The sequence below is a fragment of the Balearica regulorum genome, chromosome 2, assembly GCF_011004875.1.
Source record: "Balearica regulorum gibbericeps isolate bBalReg1 chromosome 2, bBalReg1.pri, whole genome shotgun sequence".
Taxonomy (NCBI): Eukaryota; Metazoa; Chordata; class Aves; order Gruiformes; family Gruidae; genus Balearica; species Balearica regulorum.
This window is the reverse complement of record NC_046185.1, coordinates 71,222,548-71,244,695: the sequence shown is the minus strand read 5'-3', so window position 1 is coordinate 71,244,695 and position 22,148 is coordinate 71,222,548. Positions and strand designations below refer to the sequence as shown.

The window sequence follows — 22,148 nt, the reverse complement described above, 5'->3', positions numbered from 1 at the left end:
GAAGGTTTCCTCATACACTACCACATTTGTTAGCATGAGATCTGTCTCAGTAAGGCCTTGGACTGCAGTGTCTTACTAAATTAGGGCTGTTAGCATCAGGCAGTGACTACTGAAGCATCACCTAGGAACATGAGATCTCCCGTGTCAGGGAGGCTAATCCCACATAAGCCCAGAACACAAATCAGACTCTCAGTTTATCCAAGGCAGCCATTTGTTCCCTGAGGTAGACACATTACATCATGTTTCCCAAAACTGACTAAGGCTTTTTTTCCAGCCTTTGAAAAATGCTGATGCTCCACGTACTCCATACAAACACATGATTCAGAACATCTCAATGGAACATGTACCTGGGTCTTCCATGCAAGTGTCTTCATGAGCTCATACGAGTAGAGGCATATAGTCATATAAATATATATCCTCAGAACAAGGCAAAGAGAGAGTGAGTTGGGTTATGTTGTGCCTCTGTATGGATGGGAGAAGGACAGCTGGTGCTGGTCTAGAAAACTTTATCAGCGCAGATGTTGTTTGCTGTTGCCAGGATCCCTCCTTGTCTCATGATGGATGTGCTTCCCCACCACGGAAGGCTGTATTTCTTTCCTTTCAATGCTTTTCTAGCAGGCTTTTTTGTTTGTAGAGTCCAGTCCTACTGGTTCTACATTATCCTTGCTCATAGAAAGCAGGTAGATGTATGCAATCAAAGCGTTGCCTGAATGAAATTCAGGCCTTAGCATGTGGCCTGTGCTTTGTCAGATGCTTTGGGGTGAAAGTATTTATTCTTATTTCTTAAATGTGCTTTCCTTTTAGACATGGCTTTATCTCAGGGCACCTGTGAGGTTAGCATTCTGTTCGCCCCATAGCACTGATAATAGAAGTTGCATGTCCCACGGTAATAAAGCAAGGCCTGTGCTTTCATACGGTCCTGGAATAGCTACCTGGTTTGTTTTGATTTCCTGGGAAACAGTAATTATTAAACTAGCCTCACACTTAGAAAAATGATGGACTTTCACACATTATGTTTACAGATCAAAGGTTAATCTTCAAAACAAGGTTTGTTACCATTTGTTAAGCCTCTTGTTTTCTTAACATGACTAATTTATTTTGTTATTCAAAAGGCACAGCAGATAATTGATTAGGAAATAGCTTTCTCCTACAGCCTATTTTATATCTTTGTTTAGTTATTCACACTGCCAAGAGCCCTGCAAAAGCCCTGGCTCACAGACTTCTCTGCTGCCACCTTTTGTTCTGCAGGTGCTGCCTTGCCCTCAGGTGACCGTCGGTGATGCAAAAACTGCAGAAATAGCTTTCTGCTCTGTGATGGGCCCACCACTCCCCAAGTGTCCATTAACAGTAAAACTCGTCCCATTCATGTGAATGAGATGTGCAAATAATATTACATGCTGCATTTCAGTATGAAAGAAAGCATCCCCTGTTTTTACCGTTGCTTTTCCTCAAGTTTTCTGCCACTATTTAGGCGGTTGACTAGCAACATGCTTTGCCAATACTGAGCAGTCTTCTAGTGCTTGTTGTTGAGGTTCACCTCTTGTTGTTTTATCTATTTTATTGGAAATGGCATGCTAAAGAAAATCATAGACATAAATCAACTCGGTCCCCCAGGTTAAAGAATTATTTTCAGGCTCTCTGAAATTAGCATGTACGTTTCAAATTTTTCCTGGGGTTTTCCAAAGTGACACTGTTGGAGTCCAAGTGTGAGGCTGTCCTGCTTGAGATGCTGCCACCTGGAGATACATCCTTTGGAAGGTATTATCTGGGCTGGGTACTCCACACAATCTGAAACTCAGGGCCCTTTGATGAATCTCAGGATAGGCACCCCAAATTGCTGTAATTTCTCAAAGGAAAGTTCATATCTATCTCTTTGCTGCCTGTATCCATATATTGACTTCGCACACAAATATATAAACATATGTATGTGTGTATGCATATGTATTGGTGGATGTAGGCAACCACACTCTTGCAGCTTTTCAGAGGCATCCTATTCATCCAGCATGGCTGCTGTGGCATATCTGCTTCTGACAGGAGGGTGTTTATATGTTGAGGCCAAGGAGCTTGGGTAGTACTTTCAGCTCTGGCATCAGTCTGCTGGGTTACCTTGGACCAACCTGTCTTTCTCCTTCTGAGATTTTTTCCCCCCATTTATAACTTTTTTTTTTTTTTTTTGTGCACTGCTTTTCAATCAGCTGTTGAAATGTGATTATATGAAACCCAGTAATTGTTATCATATAACTTATTTTTCAATCATGTTTACATGTTTAGTCAATAAATCAATCTGAAATTTATCATAAATACCTACCTTTAGCTTATATTCCCAACCACTGGAAAACAGCAAATAGTTGACGAGTTGTTAGTATATTCTAGTAGGCAATTATTTGCTGGACAGAAAATCAAACTCCGTCTGACCTGCACTGAGGCTGAATTTGACATCAGCTGTAGAATTCCTCTCACCAAACTTCAGACATGTTAGTGCAAGTCTAGGGTTCTTCTACTGCAGATGGAGAAAGGCAAAACCCTCAGGAGTACACTTCTTCCCTCCTCTTTTAGGAACAAAACATCCTCCGTTATCTCTCTCCTTGGACTGCAGAGGAGGCTGTGTGCCTGGATTACACTAGACTCCTGATTTTTAATAAACTGATATAGGTGACAGACATCCCATCCCTTCAGTCTTACGTGATCGACTACAGCACAGTTTGGTGTCTGGCAGATTTAGACACATTTTCTGAAGATGATAAACCCCTCAAAGTAAACTTGGCTAGAAATATTGAGAAAACTTGAGTATCATAAAAATGATGTTAGGTCTCTCACTAAGCACTAAACATAATTTAGAGTGATATAAGAACCTGTATGAAACTAATATCTGACTGTATAAAGAAACATTAAAGGTTTGATGAAATAGCATTGGTAGATTGGAGAAAAAGGCATCAAGAATCTTCTTATTTAATCTGTGGCAGAAGTAGGTTTCTCATCCTAAAGACATGATCTGTTATTGTCAATACTTACGGGAGCTTTCCTAGAAACAGTCAAAGCCCCAAAAAGACTAAAGTGACCCATTTAGAACAGTTCTAGTTTTGTCTTCTTTAGAAACTAATCTGAATGGATCAAAAATTCTGGAAAAATTAGGAATATCCATGCAAAGTTAACGTTTCCCTTTCCCCTGGTACCCTTCCCTCACATTTCCAAGCAGAATCCCAGCTCCCAGTGAAGGTGGAGAGGTGGCATTTGCTTGGATGCTTTGAAGCTGACTCCTTGTAGAATAAGTTTTAAATTCTCCCTTTAGGAGGCAAAGGTTTGAAGTACTCTGTAGCATTGCAGTTGCTAGCTAGCAGACATTTGCTAGCATGTTCCAAGGAACTGGTCACCAGTCTCATTGAAGTATTTGTCTCTAGTGGGATTCACACTGTTCATTTGCTCAGTTCTATGGCAATTTTTACTCTTTGGTAATAACAAGGTGATAATCAGTCAGGTAGAATTTCTGTCCCCACTGAAATCAATAGCAAAACTTCCACAGACTTCAGTGGAACAAGCAGCTTCAGATTCCCTGATATCTTATGCTCTACTCATTTAAATACTCCCAATTACCTTGTTTGAAATGGACTATCCTTTTTTACTAGGGCTACAAAGAGTATATTGTTTTTCTATTTCCAAAGCGAAAGTATCTTTTCCTATTTCCAAGGAAGAGACCTTCGTACTTATTAGCCAGAGCCCATCCATACATTTTGAAAGAACAGCATCTGTCATTAAGACCTAGGATGACCAAAGGTATTGGGACAGATTTCTTACTAAGTGTATACTGGCAGAGCCCGGCAGGTTCAAGACCATGCCTATAGCTTCCAGTGAAACTTCAGATGTACAAAAGCTGAAATTATATCACAGACTGAAATATGATTGCTTGCCCATAACAGTTGAAATACAATACGTTCACTCATCACAAAAGGTCCTTCTGCCTCCTAAGAATCTGTTTTCCAAAAGAAATTACTTCTAAAAGCTGGGACTGGGAAGAATGGAAAAAGTTTTCAAAGTAAAGCAGCTGAATGTGCTGAGTGAGTAGATAGGAACTACTGGATATGAAGGGTTCTCAGGGCTCATAATCACTGAGAGTCTTACTCCCTGTATCATTTAATTCCATTCAAAGTTATAGGCAGGTTGGCAGACTTACAGTGATAATATATTAAAAAAGTAAGATCTTAAAAATATTGTGGAATGGATGTCCCAGATTTGTGTCACTGCTAACAAAAAAGCTGCACCTGACTGGAGAGCCTACACAGCATGCTGGTGTGGCCATCTCAGCCACAGGAAAAGGCATGACCTGAACCCACATATGAAGATACATGGGATAATTTGGTCACAAGACACAAAACTGCAGTGAGTCCACTTCACTGCACACTGCGATAAGATCCTCCCAAGTCTTCTCTTCCTAAGGGTGAACAAACGCATTTTGCTCAGCCTCTCCTCATGTGTCCTGTGCTCTGGTCCCATGGCCATCTTGGTGGCCCTGCATTGGATTGACTTCAGTGTGTCCTTGTCTGTCTTTTACTAGGAGCCCAAAACAGGGCACAATCCTCCAGGCATGGTCTCACAAACACAAGGAGAAGGCAAGAATCATTTGCTACAGCCTGCTGGCTACACTCTTGCTAAGACAGCCCAGCGTTTGGTTGATCAGAGATGCACTGCTGATGCACTCGTACTCATGTTGGAGTTGTGCATTGGGACCCTCGGGACTTTTTCTGCAAAGCCAGTTTGTACGTAGCAAGTTTTGGCCCGGCTTGTCCTGCTGTGTGGGCTTGTTCCATCCCAGACATGGCACTTTTTGTTTGACTTTGTGGTACTCCCTGAGGTTTCTCTCAGCCCATTTCTCCAGCCTGTCTAGGTGACTGCAAATAGCAGCCTTGTCCAGCAGTGTATTGACTGTTCCCCTCAGTCTGGTGTTATCTGCAGACTTGCACAAAGTGCAAAGAAACCATATGCCAAAGTTCTTCATGGAGACAGGTCTTCTTCCCACTGAAAAGTCTTTACATCTTGTGAGCAGGGTGTGAGGCGTCACAAGCACAAGCTGCTTCATATTATGAAGTGGTGAGAAATAGCGCTCTCAAGGTGTCTGCAGGAAGTCCTCTACTGCAGGGTGACGTTGGTACCACTTTACCATGAGTCCATCGTTGAATATGGCAATGGAAGACAATTTTTAAAATCTTATTCTTGGGACTGTGTTTCAGGATGGGCCAGACTTAAGTATATAGACTGGGGTGGGAGAATTGTATCATATGTCTGGGACAAAACCATGGAAGTAGATTTCACCATGTGAATATAGGAAGGGAGTTTGTTTTCCTTCAGCCGGTCTCCTCTCCATCAGATGATTTCCAGTCTGATGTCACACCTGCGTGATTTGTGTAACATGCCCAGACTATTCATTTTAGAGTTAGTAGCTTCATTTTTGCTACCTGTTGGTTTTATGCACCAAGTTTTTAGCCCTTGGAATGTTGCCAAAACTGCCAAATCATTCCCCTATTGTATGTTCACAGTGACATTTCTCAGTATTTTCTGTCCCTTCATGGAAGATTGTGGGAGCTCGGTAGCAATTCCCAAATCCCTAAAAAGTGATTAGCAATTATTGTTCTGTAAGTGCTTAATAGGGAGATTAAAACAGGCCACCAGGTGTTTACACAATAACACTCGGTAGTATGAAAATTCAGCTCTAGCTATTACGTGGTATAAAGAGGGTAAACGCCTGCCCTCGGAGAGATCAGCAATTATTTTGATGCTTGTATTATATCCAATTTTCTCTAGTAGGTTGTGCCGTTCTATTATTTTTGAACTTTTCATTCCCTGATAGGAGTTTATCTGCGTTTATAGTAGCAGGATTGATCTGTAACCACAAGATCAGTTTCTGTTAAAGGTATTTTTCTTGCACAATCAGTAAGCTGCAAAACCGCATTTTTGGTCTGCCCCTTTGTATCTAAGATGGCATGTTTGTATACAGCAACAATGGAAGGGGGCTACGCTTCACATTGCAGGTTTGAAATAAGTGATAGTGAAACAGCTTAGGAGCAGAGCAAATGCTCCTCTGTAGCAAATCGTGTCATTCACAGTGTCTTTTTTTTCTGTTTCAGGAGGTTGGAAGCATTATCGGAAAGGTCAGGAAATTACTTTCTCTCTTTATTTTCATGTCAAAATCTTGTATATCAGTTCACTTCATCAGCCCAGGCTAACTTTTTTTCTGTTTCTTTAACAGAAAGGTGAGACAGTTAAGAAGATGAGGGAGGAGGTAAGACAAGCCTTGATGTCTTCACTTGCCTTTCTCTCCGGCTCAGAGAACAGGGGAATTCAGCGTGTACAGACCGACACTGCCATCAAGTGGGCACTTCATTTAACATCACCATTCTTTGCAAGTGGTGGCGTTTAAATTGTGCTGGCCTAAATTAAACATTGTTGTTACTGTAACCTCCTTATCACCGCAGCAGTCTGGCATCTTTCATTCCCCTAGCAGTATGCCTGCTGCTCTCTTATCTCAGGAACAGCTTAGCCAGATGATTCTGTGCATCAAAACCACTGTATCTTTCTTTAGCATACCAACATCGGTCCTGCACGTGGCTTGGCCTCCTGGTAGAGAGCTTCCAAAATCTGAAACCAAGCATCAGACTGATGCTGCATAAAGTTGGAGGGTAGACACGAGCTTCAGCAGAGCAGGAGCCAGTCTTGCGTAAGCCAAAGCATCCCTCAGCCACGTCTGGCCAAAGCCTTAACTTTTCATCGTCTTGCAGCTGCGAGTAGGATGTGGGCAGGGTAGACCTGCACACCCACCATTCACATCCTTTGAAAAGGTTGTAAACACAAAAAGGCTAACTAAAACATGGCACGGCATAAACCTCAGTCTCCCCGGTGTCCACAGGATTCTTTCCCTGCCACAGAGCAAGCTGCACTGTCTTCAGAGGATTGTGCCCGGGTGGGGTTAGAGACCCACGCTTGTCCTGCAAGGCAGCACGTCTTACCTGGAGATCCTTGTAGTTTTCCTTCTTTGAAGCAAGTGCTAAAAGCATAAGTCAAAAGACAAATCCTACTGTTTAAAACTTCAGGAGTGCAAAGTGGATAGAGGATGCCTCAAGAAAAGTCAGTTTGGTTCTGGTAAATGTGCAGTACATTACTATGGCAGCTGCTTTGTTGTTTTATACACTGACAGAAGGTCTGTGGCAGGGAAATCTCAGAGTATTTGTGGTAAAGAAAATTGCTGAGATCCATCTTTAAATACACACAATAGGAAGTTCATTGTCAGGCTGACTGAGTTCAGAGCTCCCTTTTTGATCATAAGAGCTTTCACCCATGTTTTCACACAAAAGTATATTTGCTAAGACTTAAAAAAAAAAACCAAGAAAAAATGTTTCCAATATACTAGGTAATCCTGCCAGTTGATTAAACATATTTTAGTTTAATTATTAATTATGATCATGGGCAGATATCTTTGGATATAAATTGCATGCGCAGCAGGGAAGCCATCATTGGAGAGTGCTCCTGACTTCTGAGTTAAACATCTTAGAGAAGAGTTATGATCCCTGGTTAGTTTTTAAAGATAAATATCAAATGTTCTTCTTCCACTCCTGAAAACCTACTGTCATGTACATGTGGTCACAAGAGGCTTTATTTGTTTGGGGTTTTTTTAAAAAATAAAGGAATTATATGCATCTCTATATCAGCAAAGGACTAAGACATTATGTCTGCATGTGATGATAACTTGGCCCTCCTTTAAATAACTACCTTCTTCAGTACTTCTTTAAAAGAAAAATGCAACTTTATTTTGGCTTTCCTCACAGATGTGGCAAGTTGTATGCCATCTTTACAGAATGAAATGCAACTCTGTCTTGCTCTGTTGTTGGGGAAATGTCAGGGACAACTTCAGGCCTCAAGAAACGTACAAAAACCTCGGTTCTTTGCCCTGCGGTTGTTAACTTCCTACACACATATGGAGGCCACCACATAACATTATAATTGCCCTAGCTCTGTTTTCACTGGTCATCTGTTGGAGGAGCAACATCTGTGAATTTTGGCTGCTGCTGATCCACAGCGGAGCGATCTTTCAGACACGCTCCCATGGCTCTGGTTTCAAAGGAAGAGCTGTGTTTTGCACACCTGGCCTGCTCCGTGCCGGGCTGAGTCCCACGGCCCCGGGTTCACGTGTGGTGGTGGCAGCCAGATGTTGCCACCAGCACAAAGGAGCCCTGGGCCATGATCTCCTTCCTGATCTAGTGCTGGTGTTTGATGAGGGCAAGTCTCAGCCAGGTTGGCCTTGTCAGAAGTGCCTGCTTCCCTTTCTTATCTATGAAGGCTGAGTATGTCTGCCAGCTGAGTCCATGGCAGCAAGATTTTTCTATCAGTAGTGTTCGATTTTTTTTTTCTTGTTGTGATTGGTAGCTGTCACATGGGGAAATACGCTGTCTTGCTGTTGAGCAGCAGTATGCACGTGAATAAGGGCTCAGACACACAGCACATCGACTGATTCACGGTAATCCTGAAGGCAAAGGGCCAAATTAACCCAGATTATCTCACGTTTGCTACAAGCCCAGATCCTCGAGAAGGTCAGTGCCTGTGGATGAGTTGAGGCTCCAGTGACTTGTTAGGCTGCATTAACAGATTTCCATGCCTGAAACCTCAAGGAAAGTGTAGGGTAGGTCTTACCTGAACTGGAATTGATCATTATCTACACCAAGATCCTCTTAAATGTATTTACATCTGGTTTAGGGGTTTTCTCTGCACTGCCACAGTAGCAAAAAGGGGACTAAGTATACCTGAGAGCCATCCTGGCTTGTCTCCGAGACTTACAGTTTTCTAACAACTCCTTTCCAACAGGCTCCTTGCCTTAAGGAGGTAACACCATTACTGTTGCCTGTCCTACCACTACTCCTTTGAAGGGTTGTTCAGTGCATATTAACTGACTGCCTTCACATTGGACGCATCTGTAAGGAACCTTCTCCAGGGTGCAAAGCAACAGCCCAGCCAGACAGGTCAAGCCCTGCCTTTGGGTCTGCAAACCAGAGAGGTGCATCTTTCCTGGGGGATGTTGATGCTCCCTGCAGGCAACCACCTTGTCTGAAATTCTGCAGCTCTGGTCCTACTTAAGGTTAACCTTGCAAGAGGGAAGGGAAAAGACTTCATTATGCAATTATTTGCAACTTTGAGTTACAGAGGTGCTATTTGCATACTGCGATGAAGGCTGTTTAAGTATTTTCCCAAGCAGAATCTGGCTTCCCGCTGCTAGATGAATTTTTGGAGTGTGATCAGTTTATGTTGAAATCATATGATGTTGGGGCTGCAGTTGTAGGGGAGGGACTTAGATGCCTCAAGATATTCCTTCCCAAACTATATCCCTAATCCTTCTTAGTTTGCTCCCTGGGAGGTATAAATTTGAAAAATATTTGTTCTTTTTGACAGAGTGGTGCTCGAATCAATATTTCAGAAGGCTCCTGTCCAGAGAGAATTGTGACAATAACAGGCCCAACAGATGCAATTTTTAAAGCTTTTTCTATGATTGCACTAAAATTTGAAGAGGTAAGCAAATAAAATACATTTTTTTCTCTCTTCAAGTTGAAATACAAACACTGTTTGAATTTTCTCATGTTTGCTTTAATGTTAAATATGATTTGTTTAATGTTCTATTTAATAGCAATGAAAGTGGTTGTATTTTTATAAATGCTTTTGGCAGTAACACTGAAGAAAAATAATGGGTCAATTTACAAGCTGTTTGATCATTTCTTTTGCTTTTTGGAGGCTTCAGGGAAAAGCAATTGCTTCTAGTAATGTGCACTAATGGCAGGAAAAATGTCTTGGAAAATTTCTGGTCCCATTGTGGGTTTGATTTGAAAAGAATAATTGCCTAACTTTTAGCTCTGTTTTTATGCGATTCCATTTGGTATTGATGTAAATTTTATATATGTCAAAATGAATATATAAGTCATTTAACTAGAAAATTTTTATTTTAAAAACAAACTATATGATTACTAATTACCAATTACCATATTTAAAGCTTGGCTTTTAAAATTAATTAAAATAAAGGCACTAGGACTAAATGAGGCATGAGTTCAATTTACTATAGAATAACCATTCTGTGCAGATACGTACCTAAAGTGCTCGGATATCCTCAAGTTTCATGGACCAACTACAATTAGATATCGTCACCATTTCAATGGGAAACCTCACAGAAAAGACAGTAGACTACAGAACACGAACCCTGTCACTCAGGAGAGGATTTGACTCCCTCCACTTTCGAAAATCATACGTCTAGTCTAGGCATCTCTCCTGTCCTCTCTGGAGAGACAGTTTCCCCTGCAGAAGGCAATACACCTTCTCCTAAAGGAAGAGCCTGCAGGCGGGTGGACTGAATCACCTGCAGCAGGGGAAAGTGGCTGTGTCTCTCCATCGATGATTAAACTAGAGGGGTGTGAATCCTTCTCTTAAGAGTGCGTATTTCTCCAAGTCAGTGAGGTTAGTCTCCACACCTCCCCATAGCACTGGGAGATGCTGGCATCAATGGGAAATGTCAGCGTGTGCCTTCATGTGCCCATGGTGATTGTTCACATTTAGAGCAACCGGACTAGAAGAAAGCAGTTGTCTTCTAGCATAAGCAGTATGTCTTGCATCTTGCAACTTCACAGCATGATCAAAAACTAGTTAGATTTTTTTCTGTTTCTTCATATTAGATCCACAACCTCAGTTCTCTGATAATTAGACAACAACTTTTTACTCCTCACCTGAATTTATCCATAAACAGTTTGTGCAGATTTGGTTTTGTGCCAGCACTGGCCATTAGTTTAAATAATTCTTGCCTTTCCATTCCTGAGGATTCCCCTCTCAGATGTATTTTCAGAAACCGGTTTTGTCCCATCACACCCTTGCTTTTGCCAGAGTAAGCTCAGCCTTTCAGAGGATGCATTCCCCACCCCTCTCGTGACTCTGCGAGTCCCTTTCTACATTTTTTCAGTTACTGTTTATGTTAAACATGCATGTTAATTGTGGTCAGGTTGCAAATGAAGTTCCACAAGGGCTTATTTAATGGCACTAACAGTCCCCTGTCCTAGTTATCACACTAACATATCCCTACTGCTGCTGGAAGTGCCTCACCTCCTACTAGTGCCACGTTTTGCACAGAACCGTGCTGTGCCTGGCAGGTATCCCCAGCTCCTGCTCAGGTGTTTTCAGTGGGAACCTATTCAGTCTCAGCAGACATTCCTATCAGCCCTCAGACAAATTACCCTTTTTTTCATACTGCAAATGTTAATCTCATTTATATTTCTCCAATCCTTCATGGGTTTTCAGATCTTCCTGTATGATAATCTAATCTTTCAACATGTTGATAAAATACCTCAGTTTTGTGGCATGGTACATTTTATAAGAACACCATTTTTTTTCCTTACCAGTTATTAACGAGATAATAATGATTTTGAGGTTGAATCCTGCAGAACCATGCAAGTAATTCTGTCCAGCCCAATTTTAAAACCACTTGTTGTCATCTCTTTCTCAGCTTTATCTCCTACCCATCCTTTACCAATCCCTGTTTCTTCTAGCTTCAGAGGCAGCTTCATGTACAGTACCATACCCTCCAACCCACAGAGACCCAGAAAGAGCAGTCTGTCTGCTCTCTACACAAAAACCATGTTCTGCTTAGGGCCTTATCCTGAAAAATGCTGGGGGAATCATTTACAGAGATAATCCCTGCCAGTTCCCACCAAAACGAGTACCTGGTGGAAATAACACTGCATGTCTCATAAAAACATCAAACACTGCACAGCATTGGATCTCCACCCCACCACCCAACATGACGTAGTCTTTGAAAGTGCAATAGACAAAGAAAGCTGAAATTCAGGCATCTGACTGGATTTTATGCATATTTGCCCTTGTAGATTTTAACAGGTAGTCTGGACTCTTCACGTGGATATTAGCAAAGGGGTACTGGCATTCCCTGCACATCAGGTACTGCGGCTATATATTCTGAAATACCTGTACTTAGTTTTAATATAATTGGCTTCTGGTACATTTAAAAGAAAAATGTATCATATAATCAGTTAGGTTTCCTATAATTATTCCTGTCAGTAAAATGAGGTAACTGTAACACTTTGGAGACAAAATAAAGTACTGTTTCAGAAATTACAAATGAGCTAGCTACCAAGTGTTATTTTTCATGCATATCTTTTAGTTGGAGATTTCTTCAGCCATTAAAAAAAATTAAAAATCCCAGAGCAGACAGTGCTTGGCCCAGGTCTGGTTATTGCAGCTACCTTCAAACTGAACAAAAAAGATGATGTGCGAGACTGCTGCTTTGAGGGATTTTTTTGGCATTTGTTATGCGTGCCCACATGAAGCATTTTGACATGAAGCCCTTGAACCCTTAATTTCAGCCCTACAGCTGTATAGCTGGGGATAAGCAGGTCTGGAAAGACATGGGAGCCCTGGAATGCTTTTCTAATGTTAGCAAAAATCTCAAAATGTGTCAGATAGATAGATAGAAAAAAAGAAAGATCTGGAGGAGTGTTCTCTGTGCGGTTGCTCTGCAGCCTTATATCACTCTGCTTTGACAACCTTCCTAATAAAAGTTGATTTTCTAGCAGCCTGATGATGAATTTACAAGCTAGGTAGGTAATTACATAAACAACTGAAGTGTTCTACTGCAGAGGAAAAAGAGAGTTGTTTAAAAATGGCACTAACCCAGGCAGAGCACTGGAGTTGCAAGAGAGGACATTTTAGAGCAGTCGTTTCCAGGCTGGAGGCTGAGATCTCGGAAGCACAGCTGTCAGTTCACTGGTGAGTGGGGCAGCGCTGGCTTTGGATGTAAATCTCCATAATCCACTGGAAGCACATGGTAGTTACGCGCTGGAATAACCAGCAGGCAGGGCTCGGTGGTCAGACCTTCTCCAAATAAATAAGAAAAAGTTTGGTGGAATCCTTGTTCATCTGCAAACATTTATGAAGAATTTTCTCAGCTCTAGGAAGAAGGAGGAGAGAAAAGGAAGATGATAAAAGCAACTGAGATGATGCCTTTTTGACAAACATTAACTCTTGCTATTACAACTATGGCATATCCTGTGGTGGTCATTACCAAGCGCCGAGCCACCTCAGACTCATGCTTACTGTGAAAATTGGCAGGTTTAACATTTCATTTAGAATCCAGTAAAGAAGAATTTTGATACGGTTTTCCCCGGAGGTTTGGTAGATTTCTGAGCTGCCAAGTTTGCTTGCCTTGGGAAGCCTTAGACGCTGTGACTCTGGGATGCCAAGAGCCCGGGATGCTGCAAGGCTTCAACAGTGGGAGCTGGATCTCCCACCACTTCCAGGCTCCCAGATCCTGGTTGAGGAGCAGCCCAGGCAAGCGGGCAGAAAGCCATGCGAGGTCCAGCTCAAGAGTCTGCCAGAGTCCTGAGGGAATGGATGCAGTGCCACAGAAAGGAAGACATTAGAGTAATAGGAATCTCCCAGTTTGAAAGATTGACTGTTCTGTGAGAAAGTTTCCAGCCAACTCTACTTGGGAGCCTGTGGTTTTGGAGGGGATTTTTTTTCTGTTCATTTCTCTTTTGTTGTGTTTTTAAGCTGGATGGATGCCTTCATGGGTGGGCTACTGAGCCTGAGTGTTTAGGTTTTGCTCTTTTTAAATGATGAGGAGAAAATAAAGAGAATAGTGGCTTCCAATTTTTGTGAAGTGCTTTTGAAAGCACTAAGTGCGATGGAGACTTTGAGGCCAGGCCAGATATGATATGGAAGTGGGAGACATTATCAGGGTCGTGCTGGGTGGCTGAAGAGGGTTATTTACCTACATCTGGAAGATCGTGTGCCTCCACCTGACACAAACATGATATAGCGAGATGGCATCTTCCAGCTGAAAAATCGGCGTGACTTGGGCTTTATTTCAGATACATGGGTGCTGCAAAATTCTGTTATCCCTCTCATTTTATTTTGGATTGCAATCTCTTACTGACGGGGCCACTAAACAAAATGTGAGTTACTGCCTGGCAGAGGAATGATTTGATAGCTGTCTCGTGGCATGCAGCAATGCCTCATTCCGTTCAAGATTTTTTTCTTCTCTTTTAAGCTAAGTAAGGTCACACCAAGCCATTTCTTGGATGGAAGAACACTGCCATCACAAATGTGGAAGTACTGTAGGAGTCAGTGCTGGCGTCACTGAGCTCCCACACTGGTTCAATGAGGCTTGCAGAGTTGTTTAAAGTATTTTTTTCTTTTTCTGTTTCTTTTTTTTTTTTTTTTAATTTGGGGTCCTGATCACTCAGTATAGGCACTTTTTTTTTAACAAGTGGTAGTCTTGATAAGCAAGAACATAGGGAATCACATAGTTCTGTCTGCTGAAACTCTTGTTGCATCATAAATGAGTTAAATACATATGAAATGCATGTTTTCTGTTGTTCCTGTCCTGATCTTTTGGATAGCATTTCTGTGAAGGGTGTAATAGCTTTGCCATGCCACCTCACAGATGGATGAGATGGTCTTTTCAGCTGACAGCTAGTGTTAGCAAACCACATTGAGATTCTCATGAGTTGTTGGACAGGTGCCATGCAGCTTGTGCCTTTTTTTTGTAATCCTAAGTGCTCTCAACAGCATCCCATCGATCGGTGGGAAGACAAGCTTTATCTTTTCCTCTGTGATGAAGACTTTAGAGGGATTGTTTTGTCTTGCCTAGAAGATTTTGAACAAACAAAATATTTTAAAGCAATGTAAACCTTGCAACAAGTAGTATACTGAAATGCTCATGAGAGCGTATAGTGTAGCTCACTGAATAATGAGATACAGGGATATAGGTTACATTACCTAGGTACAGGTAATTCCTGTTTTGCTGAGCTCTTTGTACTCTGGTTACATAGCTGTGATGGAAAAGATTTTAGAAATTATTTAGCACTACAAATACTTATGGATCTGCTACAAAAGAGAAATTAAACCTGGGGGCAGTAAAATATTTATCAAAATAAGCTGATTTTCTCTGCTTCAGATTATTCACAGATTCTTTTTTAAACTTTTTTCTTGGTGTCAAACCTGACAAGAAATTGTGTAAAATGTAAAGACATATCATATAGTAGAAATGTTCTAATTGAGACGGCGCAAAAGAGACCAAATGAGGATTTGGGGACCTGTGAACTCAAAAGCCTCTTTGTCTTTTCCATTTGCTTTGGCTGGTGTAATGACAGATACCACCTCCTCCTCCTCCTCCTCCTCCTAGTCTTGCCTCAGATATTGTCCTCTGGCCCCGCAGCATGGACCTGCAACGCCAGACAGTAAAAGGGTCCCTCTGGCACAAGCCGCTCTCGCGGTTCGTGCTTACGGCGTATCACCGGCAGAGCCGGTGGCTTTACCTGCAACACAAACAAACCATGACCGGTTGCACGCTCCCCAGATCTCCACAAACAGCCCGGACATTTGCTCTGAGACCTTCATTGCTTACCAAGGATGACAAATCCTCTGCTAATTCTCACTGACGTTGTGATTACAGGACATAAACGCTTCAATGACAAACAGCACGGTGACAAGCAAACCGCCTGTAACGCTGCGGCTCGTCGTCCCGGCAAGTCAGTGTGGATCCCTTATAGGAAAAGGAGGCTCCAAAATCAAAGAAATCAGGGAGGTAAGTCTTGGGATGTCTGCTGGGAACGCTGGCTAGCTCAGCATCCTACCGTAGCCGTTTAAAGAGCGTGCCTTGCCAGCATCGTCTACCGCACCTTGTCCATTGCACGAAGGTGAGCATGTGCTGAGTGAAAGGCCTGGAAAAGCCTTGCTCTGGGGCGAGCAGGGGTCCAGCACAGCTGTACCCTTCTACCTTGCTTGAAGTCAAAGACCATACGTGAAATAAAGAAACAGCTTTACAACGTATTAGCCTTTGATGCACAATTTAGCAAAGGAACAGTTTAGCAACAGAAATGGCTCGTCCAGTTTCTCTTCAGACGCAGCCCCCTTCCCAGCAACGCTCAGGTGATCCTCAGTTGCAGCGTCGCAGCCATTTCCAAATTAGTTACCACCCTTGCAGGCAGAGAAAGGCCCAAGTGGCAATGGGGAGTCCAGGTTAGTGTATCAAATGCTTGATCTACTTTTTAGAAAAATTTGGTTTTCATACTCCTTTCCTGTTTCTCCCTAATCTCACTGTGCCACAGGTGACTTGATTTCCTGTATTCTGAACACATATTGGGGTTTTTTAAATCCAGATTTTATCCAAAGGTATAATTCAATGTGCTGTGCTAGGAGCCACTTTTTCCTCTCACAAAAAAATGCGAAGATTATCATACGGTGCCAGTGTCAATTCTTCCATGCATGACTGTAACAACATAGCACATGCTAAGCCAAGGATCCAATGTTTGTAATCAGTCAAACAAGAAAATTAGGTACATGCTCCATTAGGTAGAGAAAATCTGAAGAGGAGATTTCAGAAAAATGGATTTTTGTTCTGGAGAAAGTATTCTTCTACATTTGTATTCATCCCAATACGGAATGAGGTGTTGAATATCAAGATAACATGCTGATCCATTTTTTTCATTTGACTGTGTCAAAACAGAAGCTTTTGACAGGTTCTACCAAATTGAAGGTTCCTTTCTTAAATCTGAAATGTAGATTAAAGACAGTAGGTTTAATTGAGCTTTTAAGTTTCATTTCACATGTGAAAAAAAAGTTGGTTTTCTATCAAAGAGAATTTGATCAAATGTTAAGAAGGAGCGGAAAATGCTTTGATCAAAATTATATGTCCAGCATTTACTATGAAGTGTTAGTTTATGGTAGCCTTGGAAGGAAAGGTGATCACAGAGGACAGTTTGGGGTCTCATCCTGTTGACTTTCAAGTTCTTCCAAATTATTTCATTTGGATTCGAATTTGATTGTCACAGGAGCTTTTAAGAAAGATCCTTCTGAAGGCTGCTGCTGAAAGGGTCTTTTTTTTTTCCTCGCGTACAGGGAAGTAAAAGCAGCGTGTACCACTTCCATTAACCGACAGAGCTGCCAAAAGCTGTTTCAGAGTTTGCCAAGCAAGCAGCATGTTGTTCCTCCATGTGCCTCTTGCTTTGTAAACTGTGTTCATGAAAACATGACTAGGTTGTCTCCTGTAAACTCACAGAAAAACAATTCAGAGCCCTGTCATTCAAAGGAGTCTCTGTGCTTGCTGAGACCTGCAAATAAAAGGCAATTACAAATCAGATGTATTTTTTTTTCCTTGGAATGCTATTACTTTATTTTTCATCAAAGAGTTCAGGAGCTATTCCTTTCAGTAGTCCTTATTGTCAAACCAGCTTTTGAGGTGTGGGAGAAAGGAATCATTTGATGACACTGAGGAGAAGAAAACATTATTTCTGTGTAGATGTTAGGGTCATAGGAAACCCTCTCTCTTTTTCCCTTTAATCCCAAAAAAACTTTGTCAGAGAACTTAGCATAGATGGGAGAAGATACTAGTGTATTGAAGCACATTTCCTGGGTGGAGGGAAGGTTTTCAATTCGCCTTACGCATGGGACATTTCCGGCTCAGATTCTGGACGGCCACCACCGTACTTGCTGATTTTTAAAGGTGAGCGTGGTCTGTTGGTCTGTGTACAATTGATGGCGGAAGTGATTATTCTGGTGAGCATCGTTTCAGAAGCAGTTGCTCAGTAGTCTAGGACAAGGAAGTAAAAGGATAGTGTTTGGCCAAATAGGCGTTTTGATAAGGCTAATGTAGTGAGAAGTCACACTGCGCACTTTCTTAAGAATAAGGGTAATGTACAAAATATTACGCATTTTTTCATTGCTGACATATGACCAAAGTCAAAGAATAAACAAGATTGGCACTGGAAGCAAATGCATAAATGACTGCAGTATTTGGCAGAGTATTTTGTGCTAGATGTACGGATACCAAGAACTGTACGTTAAATAGCAAATACGATCAAACAGAAAAAGGAGTATCCACCTCGAGATGTGGTCTAATTTCATCATCACTCAACTCAGTGAGCAGCAGTTGCACAAGGGATGGTCTTTTGTGTTTAGTCATTTACCCAGGAATAACATAAGGTTGCTGTACTATTTTCAAGATAAGATTACAAAAAAAAAAAAAAAAAAAAAAAAAAAAAGCGTGACTGATTGATCAAATTATGGTGAAATTCTGAAGCCTATTATAGAGCGAGGAATTGATATTCTGGCCTTAAACAGCACTAGTGAACAGAAGATGCAATCAGTAATTTAATCAGTCTTTGGAAAGAAGAATAACATGTTTTGTATGTAACCAGCAGGAAGACAAATTAACTCCTTGCTGACTGACACAAAGTCAATGGTTACTGAAAATACTTTTCTTAAGAAGCCCAAAATATTGCATTGCAGTAACAGTCAGGAATAGATTTTGTTTGTAATACGTGAAAGTTCTAACTCTATATGAAATGCCTGGGTTTTTTCTATTGACTGAGAAGGCCTTTCAATATGTTAGTGAAATAATGCCAGGGATTGTTTTGGCCTCATGTATTTTTTTCTTTGTGTGTTTTGTTGTTGGGTTTCTTTGTTAACTAAGATACATTAGTGCCAAGATCAAATTTTAAAATAAACAAAAAACAACAACAAAAACCCCCACAAAAACCTGGCTCATTACCTCCTTGGGCTCATTAATGAGCTAAAAATTGATGATGTGCATATATTTAATCAACACTAATTATAATTTAGAAGTGCTTATGTACCATCCTGAAATATTCCAGAGTGTAAGGCAGCCCCAAATTTCATCCAGAGACACAAGTCAGCCATCAATGGATTAAAGAGCCATTTATCTGCAACTCATTTGATTAGCAGACCTTCTCCAGTTATCAGCATTTTTCTCCATTCTTTTTTTTTATTATTATTGAAAGTACTTCATTTCACCTTTATCATTTCTTAGTCAGCATTGCAACCGACTGTCTTTGAGGGGGTTAAAAGACTTGTCCTGAAATTCAGGTCATAGTTTTGATACCTTAACAGCTACTGAGGATTAATCTTCCTAGGATGGGAGTATTTGCAAATTGACTTGAACAGGGAAATCCATGTCCTGCCAGACCCCAATTACCCAGTCTGAGCCTGAGTTTGCATATCGCGTATCTAGCAAAGACAAGACAAAAAGTTTAGCGGTGCATGCCCGTCCATCGCATCGGTGAATCACTGGGTTTTGAGAGGCGCTGTTACCTGCCCGAGGGTGACGCTCTCTTTGCTTTGTCTCTGCTCCAGTCCACAGGAGCCCAGGTGCAGGTAGCGGGGGACATGCTGCCAAACTCGACGGAGCGCGCAGTGACTATATCGGGCACTCCCGACGCCATTATCCAGTGCGTGAAACAGATATGCGTGGTTATGCTGGAGGTAAGCGAGTACTTGGCTTATCACCTCTCACTCGGGAGATGCTCGAGCACATTATTAATTTTCAAGTGCCCTGGGTTCTCCGGGGGGTGCTGCCTGCCCTTCCCTTGCCGGGGATTTCAAGAGGACTCTGTTAGACTGTGCCCTGCCTGCTGTTTGAGAGCCTCTCACAGCAGGGTTTAGCAATCAAAGACCAGGGCTTTCACGACACTGTCAAACAACAAACCAGCTCCAGCGTGGAGCTGCAGCCCGTTCTGAAAGAAAAAAACAAACATTTTATTCTGATATGGAATAGGGCAGAAAACATCTAGGTCTTGTTTTAAATAGAAATAATTCTGACTAGTGACTAGTTTACCAGGATTTTTTGCTTCCTTAGGGTCAGGTCATTGCATAAGGCCAGAATCTTTCATTTTGACAGCAGTTTTTTAGCTCTTAGATTAAATGATACAAAATTAGTTTATATAAAAATCTGGGCATTTTGACCCTTGCAGAAAATGCCCCAATTTCATGCAAGTACATTTCTCAAATGATTAAGTTGAATAGAAGTTTGGAGGGAAAAAAAAATCAGCAAAACAAAATGAAATATTTTGACCTAATAACCATAATTTTTGACAAGAAACATGAAACATCTCTGCTTTTATCATATTTTTCTGCTGAAAAGTTTTCTGTGTTTTTTTCTTGTTTTGTTTTCATTTGGGTTTTTACCTAAGTCTAGTCGAGGGCTGTGTCATTATGATTTCTGACACCCTACTGTTCTGTTATTCTTTAAAGAGGGGAGAAACAGTGGAGTGTTTGAGACAGAACTGTGGCTTTGGGCTCTTCAGAAGTATGCAATGGATCAAAATGACACACAGCCTTTGCATCAAAATGTCATACAGCCTAATGCAAATAAAAGCATAAAAATTGAAAAATCCCCAGTGTTTTACTGGGGAAGAGTGACTCTCGCTTTTTTTTTTTTTAAAAAAAAAACTACTGTGAGGAAGGAATTTCTTTATATAAATGCAAAAGAACAGAAAGAAAATATTAAAAAATCATTTTAGTTTGTTAGAGATGAAGTATGTGATGGCAATAGTTATCAGCTCTGTGAATACAATGTATAGTCTATTGTCCAAGTGACATTCATGGAATAGAGTTATTTGCTAAAGAAGATGAGAGAAGCCACTTCTCAAAATCAGAGAGACATGGTCTCATTTTCCTGCAGGTAGATCCACTTTTTAAATAACCAGTTTTGACATAAAAAGTACTTAATTTTAATGTAAGTCAAATTGCAAGCAGTACTAAGACGACACTGGTTTAGCTACATTTTGCTTCTTCAAACGTTTAAATAACTCGGAAAATGAATGTGCTCTAATTTGCAGCATGTATTTAATTTGGCAACAAACACTTTCATTGACATGAAATAGCTAGTTATATGCTATTAATTAATGGAAGTGGTATTGTTGTTACCTTCTTTAGTTGTAGTTAATGCACTGAAACCAGGGCACCATTCTGCTAGGTGTTCACACACAGTGAGGCCTTTTTTACAGGCAGGTGCTTCTGCTTTATTTACGAGGAGAAAGTTAGCCTCGGTGAGGGGTTTTCCCTTTGGGTCCTTGCCTTGGGCTACAAGGGACAAACTCTCTTCCCATGCGTTACGAAGGCCTTGGTTATGCTCCTGCAGAAGCCATGAGGATTTTTCTCCAACCTTCCAGCTCAGTCAGACAAAAGGCAGGATCAGACTGGTCATTTGCGATTGAGCAGCTAACAAGAAAACAAGAAACCTTGGTGTGTAGCAGCGTAGGAAAGATCGATAAGCAGGAGATGTCCTCTGTGCTAACAAAGCAAGAACACAGGCCGCATTCTTCCAAAACATCAACAAATTTCAAAATTGTGCCCATGTTTCCTGAAATGCCTTGACATGCTTAATGAAGCTTCATAGCTTCATCTGACGATGGCGGTGATGAAGCCACGAGTGCCAGCACTGCCTGTTTCGGCTGTGCAGTCGGGACCTTGGGTCTTCCCCTCGAAGCCCGGACAAACGGCGTCTGCCTTGCTTTTGGGCTGATGGGGGGGAGGGCAGGGCGGTGTGGGCTGGGCTGGGCTAGCTGCATGCCTTGTTGTCTGAGGTGACCACGATAAGGCGTGATTGTGTTGATACGAGCTCTGCTTCATTCTGCATTTTGATCACTTTTTGTTTTTGTCTGCAGTCCCCACCCAAAGGTGCCACCATCCCCTACCGTCCCAAACCTGCCTCTGCACCTATCATTTTTGCAGGTGGCCAGGTAAGAGCAGACACCATTTTGGCTTCAGCTGGGAACCACACCGTCTTGGCCCAACCTCAGCCAGCGCCTGTTAGTTTTCAACATTTACTCTTTTTTGCCTGGTATAGTATTGATGTGCTTTGTCTACTCTGTGTGCTTACAGTTTGCAGGAAAGGAGAACACTGCACTGCAAACTTGACACAAACTTGTGATGACTGGTATTTTACCAAGATTTAAAATTAACTTCTGTAACTAAGAAAAGTTTGCCCTGCTACAAATTGAGAAGTGTCCAAATCAGATGCTCCCTGAGTGGGACAAAACTGCTTATTGTAGGGGTTGGTTTTTTCACTCTTGACTTGTAGCTCCAGTAGCAGTATAAGCAGTTTTGTCAACTTTTCAGAGATGATCAAACAGCAGGATGTCTCTTCTCATGAAAGGCATAATTTTTCTCTCATACTATTCATATTTTTAGGACCAAATATTGCATTTTGCAGTAAAAATTTACACACACATAATTTCTGCTGCTTATAGTCCCTCAGAACCAAAGAGCAATGATGTTCTGAGGTCACAGGAACTACAGACGTGCAAGTGCAGACCTTCCTAACC

At 41.5% G+C, this 22,148-nt stretch overlaps 1 protein-coding gene across 6 annotated transcripts in view; it reads left to right on the top strand.

Moving 5' to 3' along the window:
* LOC104641782 (poly(rC)-binding protein 3) overlaps positions 1-22,148 on the top strand; it is a 531,086-nt gene that overhangs the window by 472,509 nt on the left and 36,429 nt on the right. For all 6 annotated transcript variants that reach the window (XM_075744673.1, XM_075744674.1, XM_075744669.1 and 3 more), the window contains 6 exons: positions 6,117-6,140; positions 6,239-6,271; positions 9,427-9,543; positions 15,479-15,610; positions 19,177-19,305; positions 21,489-21,632. In XM_075744673.1, the coding sequence (XP_075600788.1) occupies positions 6,117-6,140; positions 6,239-6,271; positions 9,427-9,543; positions 15,479-15,610; positions 19,177-19,305; positions 21,489-21,632 (579 nt within the window). The remainder of the gene's footprint in view (positions 1-6,116; positions 6,141-6,238; positions 6,272-9,426; positions 9,544-15,478; positions 15,611-19,176; positions 19,306-21,488; positions 21,633-22,148) is intronic.